Raw genomic sequence first — 27,860 nt, forward strand, 5'->3', positions numbered from 1 at the left:
TTCATCTCCACATGCAGTGACCTGCATTTCCTCTCATGCTCCGTCTGGGGTTACTTTGGAAGATATTGCTGCCCAGGTATCCTCTGCGGTATCTGAGGCGCTGTGTGCTTTTCCCATGCTGCAGGTAAAACGCAAAAGGAAATGTAAAGAAACAGTAACTAAGGTTTCTGATCCTGAAGTGGCTAATCAAAGTATTTCCTCTCAGATGCACCCGAAGAATCTTCATCCTCAGACTTCTGAGGGTGAAATCTCGGATTCAGGCAGTATAATTCCTTCTGCTGATGCTGAAGTTGTGTCCTTCAGATTTAAGCTGGAGCACATCCGCTTGTTACTTAATTACCTTGGATGACTCCAATACTACTATCATTGTTAACCCTAAGAAGCTTAATAAGCTGAACAAGTATTTTGATGTTCCCTCTGCGGTGGAGGTATTTCCTGTTCCAGACCGTGCTTCTGAGATTATTGCACAGGAGTGGGAGAGACCTGGTATTCCTTTTTCTCCATCTCCTATTTTTAAGAAAATGCTTCCTATAGCTGACTCTATAAAAGAGTCGTGGCAAACGGTTCCTAAGGTGGAAGGAGCTATTTCCACTTTGGCTAAGAGGACCACTATTCCCATAGAGGATAGTTTAAGGATCCAATGGATACAAAATTGGAGGCATTATTAAAGAAAATGTATGTTCACCAAGGTCTTCAATGGCAGCCTGCGGTGTGTATTGCTACTGTTACCAGCGCTGCAGTTTACTGGTTTGATGCCTTGTCTGATTCTATTCAGACAGATATTCCTCTTGAGGAGATCCAGGACAGGATTATGGCTCTTAAGCCAATTCCTTTATTACAGATGCTTCCTTACAGGTCATTAAACTAGGAGCAAAAATGTCTGGTTCTGCGGTCCTAGCTCGCAGAGCCCTTTGGTTAAAATCCTGGTCTGCGGATGTTCTTCTAAATCTAAGTTATTAGCTATTCCCTACAAGGGTAAGATATTGTTTGTCTGAAATTATTTCAGTTATCACAGGAGGAAAGAGATATTTTCTTCCTCGGGAGAAGAAGAATAAGCAGAAAGGGCGTAAGAGTAATTTTCGTTCCTTTCGTAACTTTAGAGGTAAAACCCTCTGCTTCCTCTTCCAAGCAGGAACTATCCAAGTCTTCCTGGAAGTCTGGTCAGTCTTGGAACAAGGGGAAACAGTCTAAGAAACCTGCGGCTTTCTCAATTTGCTCAGGCTTGGATACGAGATGTCCCAGACCTGTGGGTCATGGAAATTGTATCTCAGGGGTACAAGATGGAATTCAAGACGTTTCCTCCCAGAGGCAGGTTTCTTCTCTCAAGATTATCTGTAGACCAGATAAAGAGAGGCGTTCTTAAATTGTATCAAGGATCTTTTTGCCCTGGGAGTTATAGTTCAAGTTCCTCTGCAGGAACAGGGTCTGGGATTTTATTCAAAATCTGTTTGTGGTTCCCAAGAAAAAGGGGACTTTTAGACCTAAAGTGTTTAAACAAGTTCCTCGGAGTACCTTCCTTCAAGATGGAGATTATACGTTACATTCTTCCTTTGGTTCAAGAGTGTCAGTTTAAGACAACCATAGACTTAAAGGATGCGTACCTTCATGTTTCCATTCACCGGGATCATAACAAGTTTCTAAGGTTTGCTTTCTTAGACAATCATTTTCAGTTTGCGGCTCTTCCATTCGGCCTTGCCACAGCTCCCAGAATTTTCTCAAAGGTCCTGGGGGCTCTTTTGGCAGTGATACGGTCTTGGGGCATTGCAGTAGCGATTTATCTGGACGACATTCTGGTTCATGCGCCGTCTTTTCAACAAGCAAACTCTGTTTTTTTTTTTTTTTCGCTCCCACGGTTGGAAGGTGAATCTGGGAAAGAGTTCTCTGATTCCAGCCACAAGAGTAGTGTTTTTAGGGACCATCATAGACTCCCTACTAATGAAGATATTTCTGACAGAGGTCAGAAAAACAAATATCATCTGCTCTTGTCTTGTCCTTCAGTCCTCTCCTCGGCTGTCAGTGGCTCTATGTATGGAGGCAATTGGTCTGATGGTAGCTTCCATGGACATCATTCAGTTTGCTCGATTCCATCTCAGACCTCTGCAGTTATGCATGTTAAGCCAATGGAATGGGGACTATGCGGATCTGTCTCCACAAATAGTTCTGGATCAGGCGACAAGGGACTCTCTTCTGTGGTGGTTGTCTCAGGAACACCTCTCCCAGGGAACTTGCTTTCGCAGACCTTTCTGGGTGATTGTGACCACGGATGCCAGCCTTCTAGGTTGGGGAGCAATTTGGGGGTCATTGAAGATTCAGGGTCTTTGGACTCAGGAGGAGTCATTTCTCCCTATAAACATTCTAGAACAGAGAGCGATTTTCAATGCTCTACTGGCCTGGCCTCAGTTAGCCTTAGCTCGGTTTATCAGGTTCCAGTCGGAAAACATAACATCGGTGGCATACATCAACCACTAGTGGGGAACTCGGAGTTCCATGGCCATGACAGAGGTGGCTCAGATAATCCAGTGGGCGGAGTCTCACAACTGTTGTCTTTCTATGATCCACATCCCAGAGGTGGATTTTCTGAGCCGACAGACCTTTCATCCAGGGGTGTGGGAACTCCATCCGGAAGTATTTTCCAGTTTAATCCTCAGTCGGGGGCAGCCAGAACTGGATCTCATGGCTTCTCGGCAGAATACCAAGCTTCTGAGGTACGGCTCGAGGTCAAGGGATCCACAGGCTTTCTTGATAGATGCTCTGGCGGTCCCTTGGAATTTCAGTCTAGCTTACATATTTCCTCCGTTTACTCTCCTGCCAAGAGTCATTGCTCAGATCAAGCAGGAGAGGGCGTCTGTGATTCTCATAATGCTGGCGTGGCCTTGCAGGATCTGGTATGCAGATCTAGTGGAAATGTCGTCTCTACCTCCTCGGAGTCTCCCTCTGAGGAAGGACCTTCTACTTCAGGGTCCTTTTCTTCATCCAAATCTTGTTTCTCTGAAGCTGACTGCTTGGAGATTGAACACTTGATTTTATCTAAGTGTGGGTTTTTAGAATCTGTCATTGAGACCATGATTCAGGCTTGTAAGCCTGTGACAAGAAAGATTTACTATAAGATATGGTGTAAATATCTGTATTGGTGTGAATCCAGAGGCTACTCTTGGAGTAGATTCAGGATTCCTAGAATTTTGTCTTTTCTCCAGGAGGGTCTGGAGAAGGGTTTGTCAGCTAGTACTCTAAAAGATCAGATTTCTGCGTTGTCTATTTTATTGCATAAGCGTTGGCTAGAATCCGGCCTGTGTTTAAGTCCGTTACTCCTCCCTAGAGTCTTAACCTTGTTCTTAGAATTTTACAGCGTGCTCCATTTGAACCTATGCATTCCTTAGATATTAAGATGTTATCTTGGAAGGTTTTGTTTCTTGATGCGCCAAGAGAATGAAGAAAATTTGATAATAGAAGTAAATTGAAAATTGTTTAAAATTGTATGCTCTATCTGAATCACGAAAGGAAAAAAAAAAAGAAGTTTCATGGCCCTTAACCGCTTGGCAACCGAGGATGTGCCAGGCACGTCCTACAAAGGGTATCAGTTAATGACCAAGGACGTGCCTGGCACATCTTCAGGGTTTGAAGCGCTGGAAGCGATCATGATCACTTCCAGCAGCTTTTAGGTTATTGCAGTGATGCCTCAATATAGAGGCATCCTGCAATAACCTTTTTAAGCATCTGAGGCAGAGAGAGCCACTCTGTTGCGATGGTGCCGATCGTTGGTGGGCGGCCTATCTCTGGAGCAGTTCCTTCTTGATGTGAATCCGGTTCCGATATTGCCGAGGGGGGGCGGGAGCGCGCTACTTAGTCACACTATTCAATCATTTCAAGGGAGAGGTTGGGGGTATAAATCTTGGGGTGAAAGGGATATGGGAGGGTACGGGGGGGGGCAGCTACACTGCATAAAAATTTTTTATATAAAAAATAAAACCTTTTTTTTTTTAGCAAACTGGGTACTGGTAGACAGTACCCAAGATAGCAGCAAATAGGTAGAGGGTTAGAGAGCTGTTTGGGTGGGGATCAGGGAGGTTGGGGGCTAAGGGGGTATCCTAAACTGAAGAATATATTTTTTTTAAAAAAGCCTTTTATTTTAGTACTGGCAGACTTTCTGCCAGAACTTAAGATGGCGGTGACAATAGTAAGGTCGGGGAGGGAAGAGAGCTGTTTGAGAGGGATCAGGGGGTGGGATGTGTCAGGTGGGAGGCTGATCTCTACACTGAAGCTAAAATTAACCCTACAAGCTCCCTAATTAACCCCTTTACTGCTGGGCATAAATACAAGTGAGGTGCTCAGCGGCATTTAGTGGCCTTCTAATTACCAAAAAGCAACACCAAAGCCATATGTTTTTTTTTTTTATTTGATCGCATTTGGCGGTGAAATGGTGGCATGAAATATACCAAAATGGGCCTAGATCAATACTTTGGGTTGTCTACTAAAAAAATATATACATATGAAGGGTTATTCAGGGATTCCTGACAGATATCAGTGTTACAATGTAACTATCGCTAATTTTGAAGAAAAAAATGGTCTGGAAATAGCAAAGTGCTATTTGTACTTATTGCCCTATAACTTGCAAAGAACATGTAAACATTAGGTACTTCTAAACTCAGGACAAAATGTAGAAACTATTTAGCGTGGATGTTTTTTGGTGGTTGTAGATGTGTAAAAGATTTTGGGGGTCAAAGTTACAAAAAGTGTGCGTTTTCCTTTTTTTTTTCATCATATTTTATAAAAAAAAAATTATAGTAAATTATAAGATATGATGAAAATAATGGTATCTTTAGAAAGACGATTTAATGGCGAGAAAAACTGTATATGTGTGGGTACAGTAAATGAGTAAGAGGAAATCACAGCTAAACACAAACACAGCAGAAATGTAAAAATAGCCCTGGTCCCTAACGGTAAGAAGATTGAAAATCGGTCTGATAACTAAGGGGTTAAAAAATATATACTGTGGGGTTACAAAGCCCTGGATAATGTGTAGTTCATACATAGCTAGGGGAAGATATTAAAAGGACATTGCATATGAAAGATCAGTCGTTACACAAGTTGACAGTATTTCTTCTGTTAAGTGTGATCAGTCCACGGGTCATCATTACTTCTGGGATATTAACTGCTCCCCTACAGGAAGTGCAAGAGGATTCACCCAGCAGAGTTGCTATATAGCTCCTCCCCTCTACGTCACCTCCAGTCATTCTCTTGCACCCAACGACTAGATAGGATGTGTGAGAGGACTATGGTGATATATTTAGTTTTTATATCTTCAATCAAAAGTTTATTTTATAATAGCACTGGAGTGTGTTATTCCTTCTCTGGTAGAATTTGAAGAAGAATCTACCTGAGTTTTTTCTATGATTTTAGCCGGAGTAGTTAAGATCATATTGCTGTTTCTCGGCCATCTGAGGAGAGGTAAACTTCAGATCAGGGGACAGCAGGCAGATTAATCTGCAAAGAGGTATGTAGCAGTTTATTATTTTCTGACATGGAATTGATGAGAAAATCCTGCCATACCGTTATAATGTAAACTCAGCCTTGAATGCAGTAGATGTAGCTGATATCAGGCTGTCATGTATGTATATTTTACACTTCAGTTTTCTGGGGAATGGTACTTCCTGGTTTTTAGACTGTATACATAGACTTAACCTAATTTGCAGGGACTTGCAATAGGTTTTAAATGACAATTAATTATTGAGGTAAAACGTTTTTTTGCTGGCATGTAAAAACGTTTTTTTCTCTGAGGTACTGGGTGAAAAAATGTTTTGGGCACTATTTTTCCACTTGGCAATAGTTTTGATTTAAATTAGAGCAGTTCACTGATCCCTCTCACTGTTATGTGTGTGGGGGAGGGGCCGTTTTTGGAGCTTTTACTATGCATCAAAAAAAACTCAGTCAGAGGTTCATTTTCTTCCTGCATGATCCGGTTCATCTCTACAGAGTTCAGGGATCTCCAAAGCCTTTTTTGAGGGAAGTAATCATTACAGCAGAGCTGTGCTGATTGTATTGACTGTGATATAAAAAAAAAAAAAAAAAAACGTTTATTTGTGTATTTTTTTCTGCTGCCTGGGTTAGTTATCATTGCTGAGGGGAACAATCCTTTGCTAAAACTGTATATTCTGACAAAGATTGATGCTATAACTTAATTATTTTAACTGTTATAATTTTTTTCTGTGCTTCTTAAAGGCACAGTTCGTTTTCATATTATTTGTAAATTACTTTGAAAAGTATTTCCAAGTTGCTGTTTATTTGCTAGTGTGTTAAACATGTCTGATTCAGAGGAATATCTCTGTGCTATATGTGTTAATGCCAAAGTGGAGCCCAATAGAAATTTATGTACTAAATGTATTGATGCTACTTTAAAAAACAGTCAATCTGTACAAATTGAACATATTTCACCAAACAACGAGGGGAGAGTTATGCCGACTAACTCGCCTCACGTGTCAGTACCTGCATCTCCCGCTCAGGAGGTGCGTGATATTGTAGCGCCGAGTACATCTGGGCGGCCATTACAAATCACATTACAAGATATGGCTACTGTTATGACTGAAGTTTTGGCTAAACTACCAGAACTAAGAGGTAAACGTGATCACTCTGGGGTGAGAACAGAGTGCGCTGATAATGCAAGGGCCATGTCTGATACTGCGTCACAGTTTGCAGAACGTGAAGACGGAGAGCTTCATTCTGTGGGTGACGGTTCTGATCCAAATAAACTGGACTCAGACATTTCAAATTTTAAATTTAAGCTTGAGAACCTCCGTGTGTTACTAGGGGAGGTATTAGCGGCTCTGAATGATTGTAACACAGTTGCAATCCCAGAAAAAATGTGTAGGTTGGATAAATATTTTGCGGTACCGACGAGTACTGACGTTTTTCCTATACCTAAGAGACTTACTGACATTGTTACTAAGGAGTGGGATAGACCCGGTGTGCCTTTCTCACCCCCTCCTATATTCAGAAAAATGTTTCCAATAGACGCCGCCACACGGGACTTATGGCAAATGGTCCCTAAGGTGGAGGGAGCAGTTTCTACTTTAGCTAAGCGTACCACTATCCCAGTGGAGGATAGCTGTGCTTTTTCAGATCCAATGGATAAAAAATTAGAGGGTTACCTTAAGAAAATGTTTGTTCAACAAGGGTTTATATTGCAACCTCTTGCATGTATTGCGCCTGTCACGGCTGCAGCAGCATTTTGGTTTGAGTCTCTGGAAGAGACACTTCAATCATCCACACTAGATGACATCACACACAAACTTAAATTCCTTAAGTTAGCTAATTCATTTATTTCAGATGCCGTAGTACATTTAACTAAACTTGCGGCTAAAAATTCAGGATTCGCCATTCAGGCACGCAGAGCTCTGTGGCTGAAATCCTGGTCAGCTGATGTTACGTCTAAATCGCTTAATATTCCTTTCAAAGGGCAGACCTTATTCGGGCCCGGCTTGAAAGAGATTATTGCTGACATTACAGGAGGTAAAGGTCATGCCCTGCCTCAGGACAAGGCCAAAGCCAAGGCTAGACAGTCCAATTTTCGTTCCTTTCGTAATTTCAAAGCAGGAGCAGCATCAACTTCCTCTGCACCAAAACAGGAAGGAGCTGTTGCTCGCTACAGACAAGGCTGGAAACCTAACCAGTCCTGGAACAGGGGCAAACAGGCCAGAAAACCTGCTGCTGCCCCTAAGACAGCATGAATTGAGGGCCCCCGATCCGGGACCGGATCTAGTGGGGGGCAGACTTTCCCTCTTCGCCCAGGCTTGGGCAAGAGATGTTCAGGATCCCTGGGCGTTAGAGATCATATCTCAGGGATACCTTCTGGACTTCAAATCCTCTCCCCCAAGAGGGAGATTTCATCTGTCAAGGTTGTCAACAAACCTAACAAAGAAGGAAGCGTTTCTACGCTGCGTACAAGATCTTTTATTAATGGGAGTGATCCATCCAGTTCCGCGGTTGGAACAAGGACAAGGGTTTTACTCAAATCTGTTTGTAGTTCCCAAAAAAGAGGGAACCTTCAGGCCAATCTTGGATTTAAAGATCCTAAACAAATTCCTAAGAGTTCCATCGTTCAAAATGGAAACTATTCGGACAATTTTACCCATGATCCAAAAGGGTCAGTACATGACCACAGTGGATTTAAAGGATGCTTACCTTCACATACCGATTCACAGAAGTCATTTCCGGTATCTAAGGTTTGCCTTTTTAGACAGGCATTACCAGTTTGTAGCTCTTCCATTCGGACTGGCTACGGCTCCAAGAATCTTCACAAAGGTTCTGGGCACTCTTCTGGCGGTACTAAGACCGCGAGGAATTTCAGTAGCTCCGTACTTAGACGACATACTGATACAAGCTTCAAGCTTTCAAACTGCCAAGTCTCATACAGAGATAGTACTGGCATTTCTAAGGTCGCATGGATGGAAAGTGAACGAAGAGAAAAGTTCTCTCTTTCCACTCACAAGAGTTCCCTTCCTGGGGACTCTGATAGATTCTGTAGAAATGAAGATTTACCTGACAGAGGACAGGTTAACAAAACTTCAAAATGCATGCCGTGTCCTTCATTCCATTCAACACCCGTCAGTAGCTCAATGCATGGAGGTAATCGGACTAATGGTAGCAGCAATGGACATAGTTCCTTTTGCACACCTACATCTCAGACCACTGCAACTGTGCATGCTAAGTCGGTGGAATGGGGATTACTCAGATTTGTCCCCCACTCTAAATCTGAATCAAGAGACCAGAAATTCTCTTCTATGGTGGCTTTATCGGCCACATCTGTCCAGGGGAATGCCATTCAGCAGGCCAGACTGGTCAATTGTAACAACAGACGCCAGCCTACTAGGTTGGGGCGCTGTCTGGAATTCTCTGAAGGCTCAGGGACTATGGAATCAGGAGGAGAGTCTCCTTCCAATAAACATTCTGGAATTGAGAGCAGTCCTCAATGCTCTTCTGGCTTGGCCCCAGTTAACAACTCAGGGGTTCATCAGGTTCCAGTCGGACAACATCACGACTGTAGCTTATATCAACCATCAGGGAGGGACAAGAAGCTCCCTAGCAATGATGGAAGTATCGAAGATAATTCGCTGGGCAGAGTCTCACTCTTGCCACCTGTCTGCAATCCACATCCCGGGAGTGGAGAACTGGGAGGCGGATTTCTTAAGTCGTCAGACTTTTCATCCGGGGGAGTGGGAACTTCATCCAGAGGTCTTTGCCCAAATACTTCGACGTTGGGGCAAACCAGAGATAGATCTCATGGCGTCTCGACAGAACGCCAAGCTTCCACGCTACGGGTCCAGATCCAGGGATCCGGGAGCGATCCTGATAGATGCCTTGACAGCACCATGGACCTTCAGGATGGCTTATGTGTTTCCACCTTTCCCGATGCTTCCTCGATTGATTGCCAGAATCAAACAGGAGAAAGCATCAGTGATTCTAATAGCGCCTGCATGGCCACGCAGGACTTGGTATGCAGATCTGGTGGACATGTCATTCTGTCCACCTTGGTCGTTACCTCTGAAACAGGACCTTCTGATTCAGGGTCCTTTCAAACATCAAAATCTAACTTCTCTGAAGCTGACTGCTTGGAAATTGAACGCTTGATCTTATCAAAGCGTGGTTTTTCTGAGTCAGTTATTGATACCTTAATACAGGCTAGGAAGCCTGTTACCAGAAAGATTTACCATAAAATATGGCGTAAATACCTATATTGGTGCGAATCCATCGGTTACTCTTGGAGTAAGGTTAGGATTCCTAGGATATTGTCTTTTCTACAAGAAGGTTTAGAAAAGGGGTTATCCGCTAGTTCCTTAAAGGGACAGATCTCAGCTCTGTCCATTCTGTTACACAAGCGTCTGTCAGAAGTTCCAGACGTTCAGGCTTTTTGTCAGGCTTTGGCCAGGATTAAACCTGTGTTTAAAGCTGTGGCTCCACCATGGAGTTTAAACCTTGTTCTTAACGTTTTACAGGGCGTTCCGTTTGAACCCCTTCATTCCATTGATATAAAGTTCTATTTTTAATGGCTATTTCCTCGGCTCGAAGAGTCTCTGAGTTATCAGCCTTACATTGTGATTCTCCTTATTTGATTTTTCACTCGGATAAGGTAGTTCTGCGTACTAAACCTGGGTTCTTACCTAAGGTAGTCACTAACAGGAATATCAATCAGGAGATTGTTGTTCCATCCTTGTGCCCAAATCCTTCTTCGAGGAAGGAACGTCTTTTGCACAATCTGGATGTAGTTCGTGCCCTTAAATTTTATTTACAGGCAACTAAAGATTTTCGACAAACGTCTTCCCTGTTTGTCGTTTACTCTGGTCAGAGGAGAGGTCAAAAGGCTTCTGCTACCTCTCTCTCTTTTTGGCTTCGTAGCATAATTCGTTTAGCTTATGAGACTGCTGGACAGCAGCCTCCTGAAAGAATTACAGCTCATTCCACTAGAGCTGTGGCTTCCACTTGGGCCTTTAAGAATGGGGCCTCTGTTGAACAGATTTGCAAGGCTGCAACTTGGTCTTCGCTTCATACTTTTTCCAAATTTTACAAATTTGACACTTTTGCTTCCTCGGAGGCTATTTTTGGGAGAAAGGTTCTTCAGGCAGTGGTTCCTTCTGTATAAAGAGCCTGCCTATCCCTCCCGTCATCCGTGTACTTTTGCTTTGGTATTGGTATCCCAGAAGTAATGATGACCCGTGGACTGATCACACTTAACAGAAGAAAACATAATTTATGCTTACCTGATAAATTCCTTTCTTCTGTAGTGTGATCAGTCCACGGCCCGCCCTGTTTTTTTTAAGGCAGGTAAATATTTTTTAAATTATACTCCAGTCACCACTACACCCTTGGCTTCTCCTTTCTCGTTGGTCCTTGGTCGAATGACTGGAGGTGACGTAGAGGGGAGGAGCTAATATCCCAGAAGTAATGATGACCCGTGGACTGATCACACTACAGAAGAAAGGAATTTATCAGGTAAGCATAAATTATGTTTTTTGTACTTGCAAAAAAAAATAGTTTCAATTTAAATAACTTTTACTTAAAGGGACATAATACTCGTATGCTAAATCACTTGAAACCGATGCAGTATAACTGTAAAAAGCCGACAGGAAAATATCACCTGAGTATCTCTATGTAAAAAAGGAAGATATTTTACCTCACAATTTCCTCAGCTCTGTAGAGTTAGTTCTCAGATACTGCCCAGCTGCAGGTAAAAAAAAATAATTAAGAAATGAATAGCAGCCAATCAGCATCAACAGTGCTGAGGTCATGAACTCTTTTACTGTGATGTCATGAGATTTCATTGTAAACTTCCTTACACTGAATAGGGAAATAACATGAGTGTGCACTAAAGCTCGCTCCTTCCGCTGTCCCGGGACAGACATACAGATTTGTTGCTTAGAAGTCCTTTACAATGGGATGTGGCTACTGAGAAACTTTTGAGGTAAAATATCTTTCTTTTTTACATAGAGATGTTCAGGTGATATTTTCTAGTCAGCTTTTTACAGCTATACTGCTTCACTTTCAAGTGTTTAAACATTTGGGTATTATGGCCCTTTAACACCACACAGTATTGGTTTTATACTTCCTGCTAATCTTGAAAGAACAACAATTAATAGTAAAGAGGGACATGCCTCTGCAAGTGTGACAAGAAAACCATGGTTTATTCAGGACAAGAAACAAAAAAAATGAAATGCATGTTGAAAGGCCTTCTTTAGATGAGACAAAGAAAAAAGTTTTTCTAGGATGTATATTTATGTTTAAAATTTCAATTTTACTAGTTTTTTGAGTTTGTAAGGGACAAACTGACGCTAATACTTTTTCTTTTTTCGCCCACAGGAATAATCAGCACTTTTCTTCATGTTCACCCATATGGTGCAAGTATGGATTATATCTGTTCATATTTACAGCAACTAGACCAGAAGGTACACTATGGACTGTGTGTCAGTGTCCAGGGAGTGGGGAAGGGATTTTTGTGGAAAATATAAATTGAATCAGAATTAAAGATTCATGGTTATGTCTTAAAACAATATTCATACTCCATGCCATAATCTAAACTGGTGCATATGTAGCTTTCTGGTTTCTTTAAATAGGTAAAATGCCCCAGGTCTCCCTGTCCATTTATGTATAGCCTAGCTAGGACCTATTTGAAGAGAGGAGAAAAGTTTACTTTGGCAGGAGTAATTTGTGGAAGCATTTCTTTATAGAAAGGGTGAACGAAGAAAAATTAATAGGAGTAAATTTAGAAAGTTGCTTAAAATTGCCTGCTCTATCTGAATCATAAACAAATGTGGGTTTAGAATCCCTTTAAGGCTGCATCTTCTGCGGTTAAAGCCTTTAGAGGAGCACATAAGTTCCTACAAGAAAAATGGACAAAAACGGTATATAATATGTGTGGGTACAGTAAATGAGTAAGAGGAAAATTACAGCTAAACATAAACACTGCAGAAATGTAAAAATAGCCTTGGTCCCAAACGGACAGAAAATGGAAAAGTGCTGTGGTCATTAAGGGGTTAAAAAGATAAATGCGTTATTTAATAACCATTCCCCAGCATAACCAACATTGTTATATTAATATACTTTATAACCTCCAAGTTTGACTGTTTCTAAGACCCTGCAGGCCGCCTCTTATCACCTTTTTTAATTTTTGCACAACAGTGCAAGTTCATGTGTGCCATATACATAACATTGTGCTCACTCCTGTGGAGAATAATGGTTATACAAGAACCAGCACTGATTGGCTACAATGCAAGATTGTAAAAAGCACAGAGCACCGAGGGGCTGCCTGCTGGGGCTTAGATACAGGTAATAGAGGTAAAAAGTGTATTCATATAACAATGTTTGGTTATGCAAAACTGAGGAATGGGTAATAAAGGTATTATCTTTTTAAACAATAACAATTTTCAAGTAGACAGTCCCTGGGGGGGGGGGACTTGCTTTTTCTTAAAAATTGTGCTCGTCCCACATTCCCTAGAAAGGCCAAAAAAGCTAATTCTGTAACTTGCAAATCAAATAGCTGAATTTGGCAATGATTTACTTTTTGGCCTTTCTATGGAACTTTAACAAAGTACAATTTTCACGTAAAAGGAAGAGGTGTTTCTTTCTTTCTTTAAGCGAGGTGGACTATACCTGGGCCTGCAATGTTTTTCCACAGTGATTTGTTAGATCGGAGAACAAGCTGAACACGTTTACAGGCCCATTTTTTTTTACTTGTCAAAATCAAAAGGTAAAAGGACTTGATAAAGCCTCAAAATGATCTTTTTAAGAGGTTTATCCCTGCTAGAGCCAATAAGGCACAACACTTAAGCATTGGCTAAATAATAAAACTGGTATACACCAGGCATTCAGTACAAGCTAAAATCTGGCAACGGAAATTATGGAATACTGCCCACAAACACATTGTTTACTTCTACAAGGTACATAGCTGCCCTAGCAAATAGCTGGTATAGCAGAAAGCCATTACCAAAGACAAGGGCAACAATCCATACACCTATTAGAGGGTCCCAGCAGTTATCTTGTGTTGAAACCATGCATATTAAAACCAAACAGTCCTGATGGTGCTCAGAGATTAATGGATTAATGTGATCTTTATTGTGTATATATATATATATATAATGATCATCTTTATACTGAACTGTTGCTATAGACTAGTTTGTATTGCATATCTCCTAATGATTGGGTATTGGGTAATGAATGTTATTTCTCCAAAGATCTTAGTCAAACCATTCTCTCTCTCTCTCTAGGTATGTCAGCAAGAGATTCAGAACCTTCTCTCCAGTAATCATCGACTCTTCCAATCTGAGCTCAGTGGGACAGGAGCCACTTTAGCAGCAAGGTGGAAATTTTGTGGCTTCCAGCAACTTCCATTAACATGACAATGCTTTACCAGTTTTGTTTATACATAAAAGTTTTATTATATAAAAATGCATTTTACTCAACAGTGTAATGTTTCTTATTTTAACTCCACCATAAAATAATCATTGTTAATTCCTCACTTTACGTTTGGGTGCTATCTCTTGTGCTTTCTGTCACTGTTATAGTAGTCTTTAGTTTGCTGTTCCTGTCGCTCTCCATGCCTGGATCTGGTTTGTTCATTGTGCCTCTGTCTCTCCTCCTGGCGTCCCCCACGTCGTTCCTCATCTCTCTGTCTTTGTACATTTCTTTCTCTTTGCCGTTCTTCATTTCTCTCTCTGTGTCTATCATCTTTCGGTCTGTTTCTTTCATCATCTCTTTCTCTATATTTGTTTCTCTCATCCCGATGAAAGTCTTTATTATCACTAATTTTTTTATTAGGTCTCTCTTCCTCCCGCTCCCTGGAACATTCTCTTTTAGTTACGCTAGATGTTTGATATTTGTCATACGCTGGATCAACACGTTCTTGTTTAATGACTGTACTTAAGTCACCCATACTGCTCTCTCCCCTGTCCTTCTCCCTACCATCTCTCTTTCCACCAGATGATGCACTGCTTTCCACTTTTATGCGTTCTTTCTTCTTTTTTTTATCTATCAAAAAAATACATTTAAAAACAATAATATAAATATATTTTAGATGTGCAAAATTTCAGCTATCATTCGTTTATTTCCAACACTGAACTAAATATATTTTGGTTGGTGGTCCCTGGACCTACGTATTGAAAAAGGAAATTTATGCTTACCTGATAAATTTATTTCTTTTACGATATGACGAGTCCACGGATTTCATCCTTACTTATGGGATATTGCCTCCTGGTCAGCAGGAGGAGGCAAAGAGCACCACAGCAGAGCTGTATATATAGCTCCTCCCTTCCCTCCCACTCCAGTCATTCGACCGAAGTTAGGAAGAGAAAGGAAAAGCCAAGGTGCAGATGTGACTTAAGTTTATAAAAATAAAGACCTGTCTTAGGAACCTAAACGGAAGGCACCACTGCTTGAAGAACCTTTCTCCCAAAAACAGCCTCGGACGAGGCAAAAGTATCACATTTGTAAAATTTGGAAAAAGTGTGAAGAGACGACCAAGTTGCAGCCTTGCAAATCTGTTCAACAGAAGCATCATTTTTAAATGCCCATGAGGAAGCCACAGCCCTAGTAGACTGAGCCGTAATTCTTTCAGGAGGCTGCTGTCCAGCAGTCTCATATGCAAAACGGATGACACTCTTCAGCCAAAAAGAAAGGGAGGTAGCCGTAGCTTTCTGTCCCCTACGTTTTCCGGCAAAAACAACAAATAATGAAGATGATTGACGAAATTCTTTAGTCGCCTGTAAGTAAAACTTCAGGGCACGGACCATGTCCAAGTTATGTAACAGACGCTCCTTCTTAGAAGAAGGATTAGGACACAATGAAGGAACAATAATTTCCTGATTAATATTTTTGTTGGAAACAACCTTAGGAAGAAAACCAGGTTTGGTAAGTAACACTACCTTATCGGAATGAAAAACAAGGTAAGGAGAATCACATTGTAGAGCCAAAAGCTCAGAAACTCTGCGAGCAGAAGAAATAGCAACTAAAAATAAAACTTTCCAAGATAATAACCTAATATCTATGGAATGCATGGGTTCAAACGGAACCCCCTTAAGAACTAAATTCAAACTCCAAGGAGGAGCAATAGGTCTAAACACAGGCCTGATCCTAGTTAGAGCCTGACAAAAGGATTGAACATCCAGAATATCTGCCAGACGTTTGTGTAATAAAATAGATAAAGCAGAAATCTGTCCCTTTAAGGAACTTGCTGATAACCCCTTCTCCAATCCTTCTTGGAGAAAGGACAAAATCCTAGGAATCCTAATCTTACTCCATGAGTAGCCCTTGGATTTGCACCAATAAAAGATATTTACGCCATATCTAGATTCACCTTCCACCCACGAGTCCTTAGAAAAGCTACAACCATGTCAGTATGAGACTTTGTCAGCTGATAAGACGACGCCTGGATCAGAATATCGCCCAGATAAGGCACCACTGCAATGCCCCGCGGTCTGAGAACCGCCAGCATAGACCCTAGAACCTTTGTGAAGATCCTGGGTGCCGTGGCCAACCCGAAGGGAAGGGCCACGAATTGAAAATGTTTGTCCAGAAAGGCAAACCTCAGGAATTGGTGATGATCTCTGTGGATAGAAATGTGAAGAATAAGATATGTATCCTTTAAGTCCACGGTAGTCATATATTAACCCTCCTGGATCAAAGGAAGAATTTGTCCGAATAGTCTCCATCTTGAAGGATGGAACTCTAAGAAACTTGTTTAGACTCTTGAGCTCTAAAATGGGTCGGAACTTTCCCTCTTTTTTGGGAACCACAAAAAGATTTGAGTAAAACTCCCATAGTGGAGAGGTCTTTTACACAACGTAAGAACGCCTCTCTTTTTATCTGGTCTACAGACAATCGTGAAAGAAGAAACCTTCCCCTTGGGAGGGAATTTTTGAACTGCAGCTGATACCCTTGGGACACGATTTCTAGTGTCCAGGGATCCTGAACGTCTCTTATCCAAGCCTGGACAAAGAGAGAAAGTCTGCCCCCTACTAGATGCTGTCTTGGGAGCAGCAGCAGGCTTCTTGGGTTGTTTACCCTTGTTCCAAGCCTGGTTGGGTCTCCAGACAGACTGGGCTTATGCAAAATTCCCTTCCTGTGAAGAGGAGACTCCCTTGAAATTTCAAAAGGAACGAAAATTACTCTGTCTACCCATCTGCTTAGATGTTTTATCCTGAGGTAGGAGGTGACCCTTACCTCCCGTAATGTCAGAAATGATCTCTTTCAAGTCAGGCCCGAATAGGGTCTTTGCCATAAAAGGAATAGCCAAAAGCTTGGATTTAGAGGACACATCCGCAGACCAAGATTTAAACCATAAGGCTCTGCGCGCTAAAATGGAAAATCCTGCATTCTTAGCCGCCAATTTGGCGATCTGAAAGGCGGCATCCGTAACAAAAGAATTAGCCAGCTTAAGGGCCTTAATTCTATCCATTATTTCCTCTAATGAAGTCTCAGTCTTAAGAGACTCTTCTAAGGCGTCAAACCAAAACGCAGCCACAGTTGTGACTGGTACAATGCAAGCCGTCGGTTGTAATAGAAACCCTTGATGAACAAATAGCTTTTTTTTAGAAGACCCTCCAACTTTTTATCCATAGGGTCTTTGAAAGCACAACTGTCCTCAATAGGGATAGTCGTACGCTTAGCCAGGGTAGATATAGCTCCCTCCACCTTAGGGACCGTTTGCCAAGAATCCAGAACGGTGCCAGCTATAGGATACATTTTCTTAAAGGGACACTCAGGTAAAATTAAATTTTAATTATTCAGATACAGCTTGTAATTTTAAACAACTTTCCAATTTACTTCCATTAAAAAAAATGTGCACATTCTTTTATATTTACACTTTTTGAGTCACCAGCTCCTACTGAGCATGTGCAAGAATTCACAGACTATACGTATATGCATTTGTGATTGGCTGATTGCTATCACATGGTATAGGGGGAGTGGAAATAGACAGACGTTTGAAATCTGTTAGAAAAAAAAATCTACTACTTATTTGAAATTCAGAGTAAATGCTATTGTATTGTCTCGTTATCTTGCATTTGTTGATTATGCAAATCTACTGTGTTTACTGGTCCTTTAAAAGTAGGGGAAGGGTAAATAGGGATACAAAGGGATACCCGGTCTTTCCCATTCCCGTGTAATAATTTCTGAAATTCTCTTAGGAACAGGAAAAACATCAGAATAAGAAGGAACCTCTAAGTATTTGTCCATCTTACACAATTTCTCTGGTGGTACCACAATAGAGTCACAGTCATCCAGAGTTAGCAAAACCTCCCGCAACAACAGACGGAGGTGTTCAAGCTTAAATCTGAAGGACATTACGTCCGAATCTGTCTGGGGCAATGTACTTCCTGAATCAGACAATTCCCCTTCAGATAGTCTCCCTAACTCCCACTTCAGAGCCCTGGGAGTGTACGTCGGAGATCGCCATCAAAGAGTCAGAAGTCGCCTGGACCACCTGCTCCTCTCTTCTACTACGCTTGCCTTGCAACACTGGCAACTTAGACAAAACCTCTGTAAGAGTGGATGACATAACTGCCGCCATATGCTGCAGAGTAAATGAGGTTGATGGCGCTTGAGTTGGTGTTAAAGGCTGTGACGCTTGGGGAGAAAGTTGCAGCATACCCCGAGTCTCATCAGGCTGAAAAGCATCCTTAGATATGCTAGCCTTAAAGAAAATCTGATCTTTAAACTGTAAAGTCCTCTCGGTACATGAGGGACAAAATGTAAGAGGGGGTTCCACATTAGCAGCTAAACACATAGAACAAGTATGTTCCAGTAGGTCAGCCATGATAAAAAGAAAAACAAAGTGCAATATTGGTCGTGGTACAGATATGAAATGTAAATAACAAAATATGTGCTGTGCCTTTAAAATTTAAACCGGTACAAATTTTACTACATAGCATTCAACAATAAGGAATAGGGAGTTGCAGAAACCTATTCACTTTCGTTGGGTTACAGTAGTCCTTTTTATGTTAACCTACTATAGTGACTAAAAAATAACCCCTGCACCAAGCCACAGCTCTGCTGTAGCGCCTACCTCACAACCAGCAAAAAAAAAAAATCCTCTGTGACCTGCTGCCTAAGTCCGCTTGCGATGTTGAGAAACTGAAGACAAGCGGACGTAGGAAACACAGGAGCCTCGAAGTACCCCTCCGTGACTGTCAGAAGCCGGAATAGCAAGTGCGCGGCTAAGCGTGCGAACATTAAGCCCCGCCCTTCGTGGGCGGTAGAAAAACCCCATAGGAAAGACCGCATGGGAAATATCAATGTAGGATAAACCTGACTTACATACAAACCAGTGTGCCCCCCTCAAAAACTGTTCCACAATCACAAATGTAAAAGATATGTAAACCAACGGAGTAAAAACTCCCAAACAGTCCCCTGCGTCAGCCCGCATTCCAAATGTCCACCGTAATAAACCGGGTCATATATTCACACCAACCCACTGTTATACATATAAGCAATATAAGAGGGGAAACTGCTAAGCAAGTAAGAACTCTTGCAAGTTGATTACCCCTTTTGTTTTGTAGCAAGTAACGTCCAGTCTGTTCTGAGCTACACTGTCTCCCCAGAATCAAAAAGACTACATACCGCAGTGTTGATCACATCATGAACCTGTCCCACACGAAGAAGAGGTCCCTTGTCATCACCTCCTGTAGTTCTGTGGGGACTAACAGGGCCTTATGTAATATCTGATAAGACGATCAGCAGGGCAGCACCAGCATGGGGAGTGAAGCGAGAATGTAGAATCTCCTCAGTTCCCATTGTTGAAAAACCTGATGCTCTACCCTTAGAAAAATAGTACTCACTGGCACCATTTAAAAACAATAAACTCTTGATTGAAGAATCTAAACTAACACCTCACTTTACCTCTTCCTACACTAACACAGGAAAAGAGAATGACTGGGGTGGGAGGAAAGGGAGGCGCTATATATACAGCTCTGCTGTGGTGCTCTTTGCCTCCTCCTGCTGACCAGGAGGCGATATCCCATAAGTAAGGATGAAATCCGTGGACTCGTCATATCTTGTAAAAGAAATATTTTGAATAGCACCTCTGATCTGTTTTTATTATTATTATTATTATTTACAAAACAACAGAATCTGAAGTTTTGCACACTAAACAAAATATATATATATATATATATATATATATATATATATAAAGTCTGCAAGGGAGGAGAATGCAGAAGGATATTAATAAGGGTAAAGGCAATATACCACCTTTCTTTTTCTTTTTGCGCCTCAATTCCTCCTCCACATCTGAAGATAATGGGGAAGGTGTTCGTGCTCCACAACCACGCTCTCTTAGTGCTTGGGTTACTTCATCCATATCATCAGAATCCTTTGGGGGCCGATAATTTGACACATGATCTACACGGATTGTGCGCCCCTTCAGCTAAAAATAAACGTACATTTGCCTCTTTAGTATCAAAGTAAACCAACGTACTCTATTTCTTTTGCACATAACCTGCTATCAATGTTCCTCACATTCCATCCCATTTAGAGGATGAGCTACCATGCAAATGACTAGTTAGAATACCTCTCTCTACCTGATTATCAAGCTGCTTATTTGATACCAGTAAGCATTTCCATAACCTCAAACCCATATAGATCAAAAACAATGTGTTCCTTACTATGTTTAAATATAAATCACTATGGTTATTGCTCTATTACCATATACGCTTTTTGCCCCTCATAACAGCTAGTGTTGTGCCTTGCTGCCATCAAGCCTACTGATTTGCAGACCTAATGTTCACAAAAATATCTCAACATTACACAAAGCTACAGTATCAACATATTGTTGATATGATTCAGGCAGAGATTAGGGCATAGACTATTCTATCACAACACATACTTTCCATCTCCAGTCTGTGCTGTGTCATCTCCACCCACTTACTGGTGACTTGTTGCTAAGGCTAGCCAAAGGGTGTCTGGGATGGTAAAAATCTTCCATTCAAGCTTAAGACAGAATACCTAACCATACTCATGACCAGCACCAAGAACATAATCTACAGAAGCAGTGGACCCATAACTTATTCTTAATGGTTTCAAAGGGACATTAAATACAAAAAATACAACATTCAGGTGTATTTATGTTGCTTGCATATAACAAAGGAATTAAACTGTTACAGTCACCTCTATAGCCGTAATACACTTCTGCTCCAGAGCTGAACATGGCTGGTAACTGGTGGATACACACTGGCAGTTCAGCTACAGCCCGTAATGCATTAATGTTCTGTAGCGGACTTTAAACTATATACTGAACTCCTGTGTAATCAACAGTTCAATAAAAATGTCTAATAAATTAGGGCATTTTTGTATTGCCCTTATGTCCCTTTACGTATAGCACAATGTCCCTATTCACTCCTCACATAAAATAACAAAAATTAGATAAATATTCTTCCTTTCTATATTCAGCATAGCCACTGGAATTGCGTTCTCTCTCCTAATACCTCCTCCTTCAATTATGCTCTATCCTACCCTTTTTCCCTCTCAAAATTACACCACTCAGATCTTACTCCTCTTGCAAATGCTATAAAGGGCCATGATACCCAAATGCTGAAACACTTGAAAGTGATGCAGCATAGCTGTAAGAAGCTGACTAGAAAATATCACCTGAACATCTCTATGTAAAAACGAAAAATTTTACATCAAAATGTCCTTAGTATTCACCCCCCCATTGTAAAAGGACTTTAAGCAGCCAATCAGTATGCCTGTACCAGGACCTGCAAGGGAGTGTGCCTCATGCACACTCGTTATTTCCCTTTTCCGTTTAAAAGGGATAATAAAACCCAAATATTTGCTTTCATGATTTAGATAGAGCATGCAATTTTAAGCAACTTTCTAATTTACTCCTATTATCAATTTTTCTTTGTTCTCTTGGTATCTGTATTTGAAAAAGCAGAAATGAAAGCTTTGGAGCTGGCCTGTTTTTGGTTTAGCCATGCAATCAGCAAGCACAACCCCGGTTCTGAACCTAAAATGGGCCGGCTCCAAAGCTTTCATTCCTGCTTTTTAAAATAAAGATAGCAAGATAATAAAGTAAAATTGGTAATAGGAGTAAATTAGTAAGTTGCTTAAAATTTCATGCTCTATCCGAATAATGAAAGAAAAAATGTGGGTTTATTATGAAATCTCATGAGATCACAGTGAAACAGTTCATGACCTAAGCACTGCTGATGCTGACAGGCTGCTGTTCATTTATTTTTAAACATGCGGCTGAGCAGTAACTGAAAGATAACTTTTTATAGAACACTTACTCTGGTGAGCTGAGGAAATTGAGGTAGAATATCTAATTTTTTTACATAGAGATGTTCAGGTGATATTTTCCTATTAGCTTTTTACAGCTATATGCTAAATCACTTGAAAGTAATGCAGCATAAGAATTATGTCCCTATAACTTTATGCTTCTCCTACAGTAACAAAATGCAGTTTATTCTATATACCATATATTAAAAGGCCTCTTACCTTTATCCCATTCAGGTTATCCACTGCTAACACAGTACTCCTCTGGTCCTCATAGCAAAGGAAGCAAAATCCCTTTGAACGGCCAGTAGCTTTATCACGGACAAGATTAATATTGACCACCTCTCCATATCTGTATAAAAACACACATGTATAATAAAATGCATGATACACAAAGAGTCTACCCTAGAGGGAATTGTGTTAACCCCTTTGCTGCCGGGAATTTCAGAGAAAAACTTGTCCAAAGTACCAGAGCGTTTATAAATTTTTTTTCTATCACTCAGTTTAAACAGAAATATAGCCTTTGTTTTTTATGTACCTATGAAAACACACACTATATATATATATATATATATATATATATATATATATATATATATATATATATTTATTATTATTTATTTTTTTTTAAAGTAGACAACCCAAGGCATTGATCTAGGCCCAATTTAGTATGTCATGCTACTATTTGGCCACCAATTACGATCCTATAAAAAAAAAAGTTAACTTTAGTTTCTCACTAAAATTATTTATACACAAGTACTGTAAAAGCTTCTCTAGGATCCCATTTTCTTTTTAAAGACACAACGAGTCCACGGATTTCATCCTTACTTGTGGGATATTCACCTCCTGGTCAGCAGGAGGAGGCAAAGAGCACCACAGCAGAGCTGTTAAATAGCTCCTCCCTTCCCTCCCACTCCAGTCATTCTCTTTGCCTACGTTAGTGATAGGAAGAGGTAAAGTGAGGTGTTAGTATAGATTCTTCAATCAAGAGTTTATTATTTTTAAAGTAGTACAAGATTGTGCTGCTTTGTTCTAGGGTGTAGCCGTAGTCTATATCAGTCTCTTCAGTAGCGCTTTTGGTGGCTTTAAAGCAATGGGAACTTGTGGGACATAATTCTCACTGTGCCTCCCATATTCTGATGCTGCCCTTACTAAGAAAACCTGAGGGACTTTACTCAGGACTTTCCTTTTCGTTACAGGTCCATGGAAGGGAGAAAATTAGGTAAGTGCTGACTTTATTTCTGGGGGTAGAGGATCTCAGAAAAAGGTCTGGGCACTTTGTTATTTTTCTAGACCTCAGTGAACTAAACAGAAGATTCTCCTAGCCTATTAGGGGACTTAAGGCAGCTAGGACACTGGAGTTTACATGTGTCTCATCTACCGGCGGTCTCATATCTAATATTAAAACCGACCGGGAGATTTTATATTGAGTTTTTTCTAGAGGCTCTAATGTTATGTAGAGCTATTGAATATACTCATGCTGTTTGTCACAGTGGTATATATTAACGCAGTATGTGGAGATTGCATAGAGAACTGTTTGGAACGCAGTATGTTGTGCATTTTATACTTTGCTCCCGGTGTCTAGTCTTAAGCAAGGCGACCGGGAGACTGCACAGAGAACGGTTTGTCACAGCGGGCGCAGTATGTTGTGCATTTTATACTTTGCTCCCCAGGTGCCCATATTTTTAGCAAGGCGACCGGGAGATCGAATAGAGACCTCTTTTTCACAGTTGTATGTCTTATTAGAGCAGATGGCTGTTTAACACAAGTGCGAAAGTAACAGCGGTATACCATTCTCTTCTTTGCTCCCGGCGCCTATACTTAAACAATGGCAATCAGGAGTTGGCTTAGGTAATGCCCACGAAGGGCGGAGCTTGTTGAATGGCGCCGTGTATGTGCGCTCTTCTCTTTTGAGCGGGAGAAGTCCAGAATGGTGCTTTGTGTAATCCACTTCCTCCTTATCTCTTCCGGTTATCGGAAGGATAGGAGCAGTTATCAACCGAGTATTTGCGCTTAAGCCAGCGCTATAGTGACAGGATTGTGAAGGCTACCTTTCGTCTCAGCTGGGTAACAGCGTTTATATTCCCTCACGTTTTTATTCTATTGTTTCCGTTATCGGTTATAATTATAGGTTTCACATCAACATTTAAAGACACAGTATCGGTAGTTATATATTGAATTTTAATTATCAATAAAATGTAAGCATCTTGCCTTATATGTTCCTGATTGAGGAGGTGTTCAAAGAATGTTCTAACACTCTGGCAGTGCTCTGCGGTTCCTTACAAACTCCATCTGGAGTTGCTACGCAAAGCATCGCTTCTTTTAAATCATGGCGATATCTTTGAGTAGAGTAACGTTTATTTATAAGTGTCTTTCAGAAGATTAATAAATAAAAAAAAAAAAAGAGACGGTAACATTTTTTACGTGTTATTTTTTGTTGTGGAATCCCAACTGTTCATTTGTGTAATTCATTCTTTGTGACTCAGGATGGATCAAAACGCCCTGCTAGGGGTCCCTTGTTTTTTAGGATGGATACCATTGTGGTACTACCAATCCTTTTCTATTTCTCTTTTTTTGAGTGATCTTAATTTGATAAAGATAGTCTTGTCTAAATCTACTCCTTTCTGGGGCGTATGTTTGTCTAGGAAGCATAGTGACGCTGATTAAGATATGCTACAAATTCCAAAAAATTTATAGTCCACATGCAGTGGTCTGCGTTTCCTCTTACTCCTTTTGGAGTTATTTTGTATTTGGCAGCCGTCTGTGTGTTTTGCCACCACCATTACTAATGCGGCGGCATATTGGTTTGATGCGCTGAGGCCCTCAGGACTGAGACTTCTCTGGATGAGATCCAAGATAGGATAAAGGCTCTCAAACTTGCAAATGCCTTAAGTCAGATGCTTCCCTTCAAGTTATCAAATGGCGAGCGAAGATATCGAGTTTGTCTATCTTGGGCCGCAGAGCCTTGTGGTTAAAGCCCTGGTCTGCAGATGTGTCTTTTAGGTCTAAGCTTCTAGCCATTCCATACAAGGGGAAGACTTTGTTTGGACCCGATCTGGAGGAGATTATCTCTGATATCACGGGAGGTAAGGGTCATCTTCTCCCGCAAGACAAGAGAAAGAAAGAAAAAAGGGCAACATTTTTTTCGTTCCTTTCGTAATTTCAGGGGAAACTCTCCTTCCTCCTAAGCAGGAACAGTCCAGACCTACATGGAGACCCAACCAGTCTTGGAACAAGGGATAGCGGTCCAAGAAGCCGACTAGTGATTCCAAGACAGCATGGAGGGTATACCCTCGCTCCGGGACCAGATCTTGTAGGGAGCAGGCTTTCCTTCTTTGTTCAAAGCCTGGGTTAAGGATGTCCAGGATCCCTGGGCAATAGAAATTGTGTCTCAGGGATACAATCTGGAGTTCAAGGTTTTTTTCCCCCCAGGGGCAGATTCCTAATTTGAGGTTCTCGGCAGACCAGATGGAAAGAGAGGCGTTATTACATTGTGTGATAGACCTCTCAGCTCTGGGAGTGATTTATCCTGTTCCAATTCTGGAACAGGGACTAGGGTTTTATTCCAATATATTTGTGGTTCCCAAAAAGGAGGGAACCTTCAGACCATTTCTAGATTTCAAGAGCCTAAACAAGTTTCTCAGGGTACCGTCCTTCTAGATGGAAACTATTTGTTTCATCCTACCATTGATCCAAGAGGGTCATTTTATGACCAGAGTGAATTTAAAGGACGCATATCTGCATGTTCCCAGTCACAGGGATCATCACAAGTTCTTAAGATTTGCTTTTCTGGACAAACACTACCAGTTAGTGGCTCTCCTTTTCGGTCTTACCTCAGCCCCCAGAATCTTTACAAAGGTTCTGGAATCTCTGTTGGCGGTGCTTCGTTCAAAGGACATTGCAGTGGCTGGACGACATTCTAGTTCAGGCGCCATCCTTTCAGCTAGCAAGTCCCACACGGACTTGGTGTTGTCCTTCCTAATATCCCGTGGCTGGAAGGTGAATTTAGAAAAAAAGAGTTCCTTAGTTCCACACACAAGTATGACTTTCCTAGGAACCATTTTAGACTCTAAAATATTTCTGACAGAAGTCAGGAAATCAAAGATTGACACTTGTCTAGCCCTTCAGTCCACTCCTCTTCCTTCAGGGGCTCAGTGCATGGAGTCAATAGGGCTGATGGTGGCGGCTATGGCTATCATTCCGTTTGCTCGCTTCATCTCAGGGCTCTGCAGTTGATCCTCCCAGGGAACATGCTTTTGCAGACCATCTTGGGTGTGTAAGGCTCGTGGGATACTCCTCTATCAGACCGAACTCGGCCAGTAGTCTCGTTATCCCGGCGTCGAGCCGGAAAGATAGGGAATATCCCAGAGCAGAGAGTATCAGGCAAATGAGGAGAGCGGCACTCACCACAGGCTGGACAGCACAAGGCAAATAGGCAGACAGGATACGGCAACAAAAAGTCAGGCCAGAAATCAAGGGGTTAACCCGGTGGCGAAGTAAGACAGGCAAGGTTCAGCAACAAGGATCAGTCCAGCAGATAAGGGGTTAACCAGGTAGAGTAGTAAGACAGGCAAGGTTTCAGCAACAAAAGTATCAGTCCAGCAGCTTAGGGGTTAACCAGGTAGCGTAGTTAGACAAGCAAGGTTTCAGTAACAAAATATCAGTTCAGCAGACGATCAGTCACTCCCAGGAGCACAAGAAGTAGCAACTATACTTGGGCAGTGACAGATCGTCTGACGTCATCGCCGCACGCATCCAGAATGGACACAGCCCTAGGCAACGAGCATGCGGAAGACGCCGCGCCCCTAGCAACGGCGCAGCGTGACAGGGTGATTGTGACGACAGATACCAGACTCCTAGGGTGGGGAGCAGTCTGGGGCTCCCTAAAGGCTCAAGGATTATGGACACAGAGTCCGATTTTTTCCTATAGACATTCTGGAGCTAAGAGCGGTCTACAATGCTCTTCTGGCCTGGCCTCAATTGACCTCGGTTCAGTTTATCAGGTCTGACTCGGACAACATTATGTCAGTGGCCTACATCACTCATTGGGGAAGAACAAGGAGTTCCTTGGCGATGACAGAGGTTGCCAGAATAATTCAATGGGCGGAGACCCATTCTTACTGTCTGTTGGCGATCCTCATCCCAGGGTTGGAACAACTGGGAGACAGATTTCTGAGTAGGAAGACTTTTCGTCCGGGGGTGTGGGAACTCCATCTGGAAGTGTTCTCGAACCCGATTCTCAAACGGGGTTGGCCGGGGGTTGGATCTCATGGCATCTCATCAGAATGCCAAGCTCCCGAGATACGGGTCGAAGTCCAGGGATCCCCAGGCAGAACTGATAGATGCTCTGGCGGTTCCTTGGTCCTTCAATCTTGCATACCTATTTCCTCCGTTTGCGCTTCTTCCTCGAGTCATCGCTCGAATCAAACAGGAGAGGGCAGCAGTGATCCTCATTGCTCCTGCATGGCCTTGCAGGATTTGGTATACAGATCTGGTGGATATGTCATCCCTGCAACCTTGGAGACTTCCGTTGAGGAAGGACCTTCTCATTCAAGGGCCCTTCTTTCACCCAAATCTAGTTTCTCTGAAGCTGACTGCTTGGAGATTGAACGCTTAATCCTGTCCAAGCGGGGGTTTTCTGATTCGGTCATAGAGACCATGATCCAGGCTCGTAAACCTGTGACTAGAAAGATTTACCATAAGATATGGTGTAAATATTTTTATTGGTGTGAATCCAAGGGCTACTCATGGAGTAGATTTAAGATTCCCAGAATTTTGTCTTCTCTCCAAGAACGATTGGAGAAGGGTTTATCTGCAAGTTCCCTAAAGGATCAGATCTCTGCCTTATTTATTTTGTTACACAAATGTCTGGCAGATGTTCCAGATGTTCAATCCTTTTGTCAGGCTTTGGTTAGAATCAGACCTGTGTTTAAACCAATTGCTCCTCCATGGAGTCTGAATTTAGTTCTTCAAGGGGCTCCTTTTGAGCCTATGCATTCCTTAAATATTAAGTTGTTATCTTGGAAACTTTTATTTCTTGTTGACATTTCTTCAGCTCGAAGAGTGTCTGAGTTTTCGGCATTGCAATACAATTCACCTTACCTTATTTT

General features: G+C 41.7%; 2 protein-coding genes across 3 annotated transcripts in view; one reads left to right on the forward strand and one right to left on the reverse strand.

Annotated features, from left to right (window-relative positions):
* Positions 1–13,943, forward strand: part of LOC128645715 (ecto-NOX disulfide-thiol exchanger 2) — a 270,444-nt gene extending 256,501 nt beyond the window's left edge. Inside the window, exons 13-14 of the mRNA XM_053698920.1 lie at positions 11,845–11,930; positions 13,749–13,943. Of these exons, the coding sequence (XP_053554895.1) occupies positions 11,845–11,930; positions 13,749–13,880 (218 nt within the window). The 3' untranslated portion in view covers positions 13,881–13,943. The remainder of the gene's footprint in view (positions 1–11,844; positions 11,931–13,748) is intronic.
* RBMX2 (RNA binding motif protein X-linked 2) overlaps positions 13,895–27,860 on the reverse strand; it is a 48,429-nt gene continuing 34,463 nt past the window's right edge. For both annotated transcript variants that reach the window (XM_053698921.1, XM_053698922.1), the window contains exons 4-6: positions 21,973–22,102; positions 19,726–19,900; positions 13,895–14,508 (exon numbers count right to left, since the gene is read on the reverse strand). In XM_053698921.1, coding sequence (XP_053554896.1) covers positions 14,015–14,508; positions 19,726–19,900; positions 21,973–22,102 — 799 coding nt within the window. In that variant the 3' untranslated portion in view covers positions 13,895–14,014. The remainder of the gene's footprint in view (positions 14,509–19,725; positions 19,901–21,972; positions 22,103–27,860) is intronic.

Source organism: Bombina bombina, chromosome 1 (assembly GCF_027579735.1).
Source record: "Bombina bombina isolate aBomBom1 chromosome 1, aBomBom1.pri, whole genome shotgun sequence".
Lineage (NCBI taxonomy): Eukaryota > Metazoa > Chordata > Amphibia > Anura > Bombinatoridae > Bombina > Bombina bombina.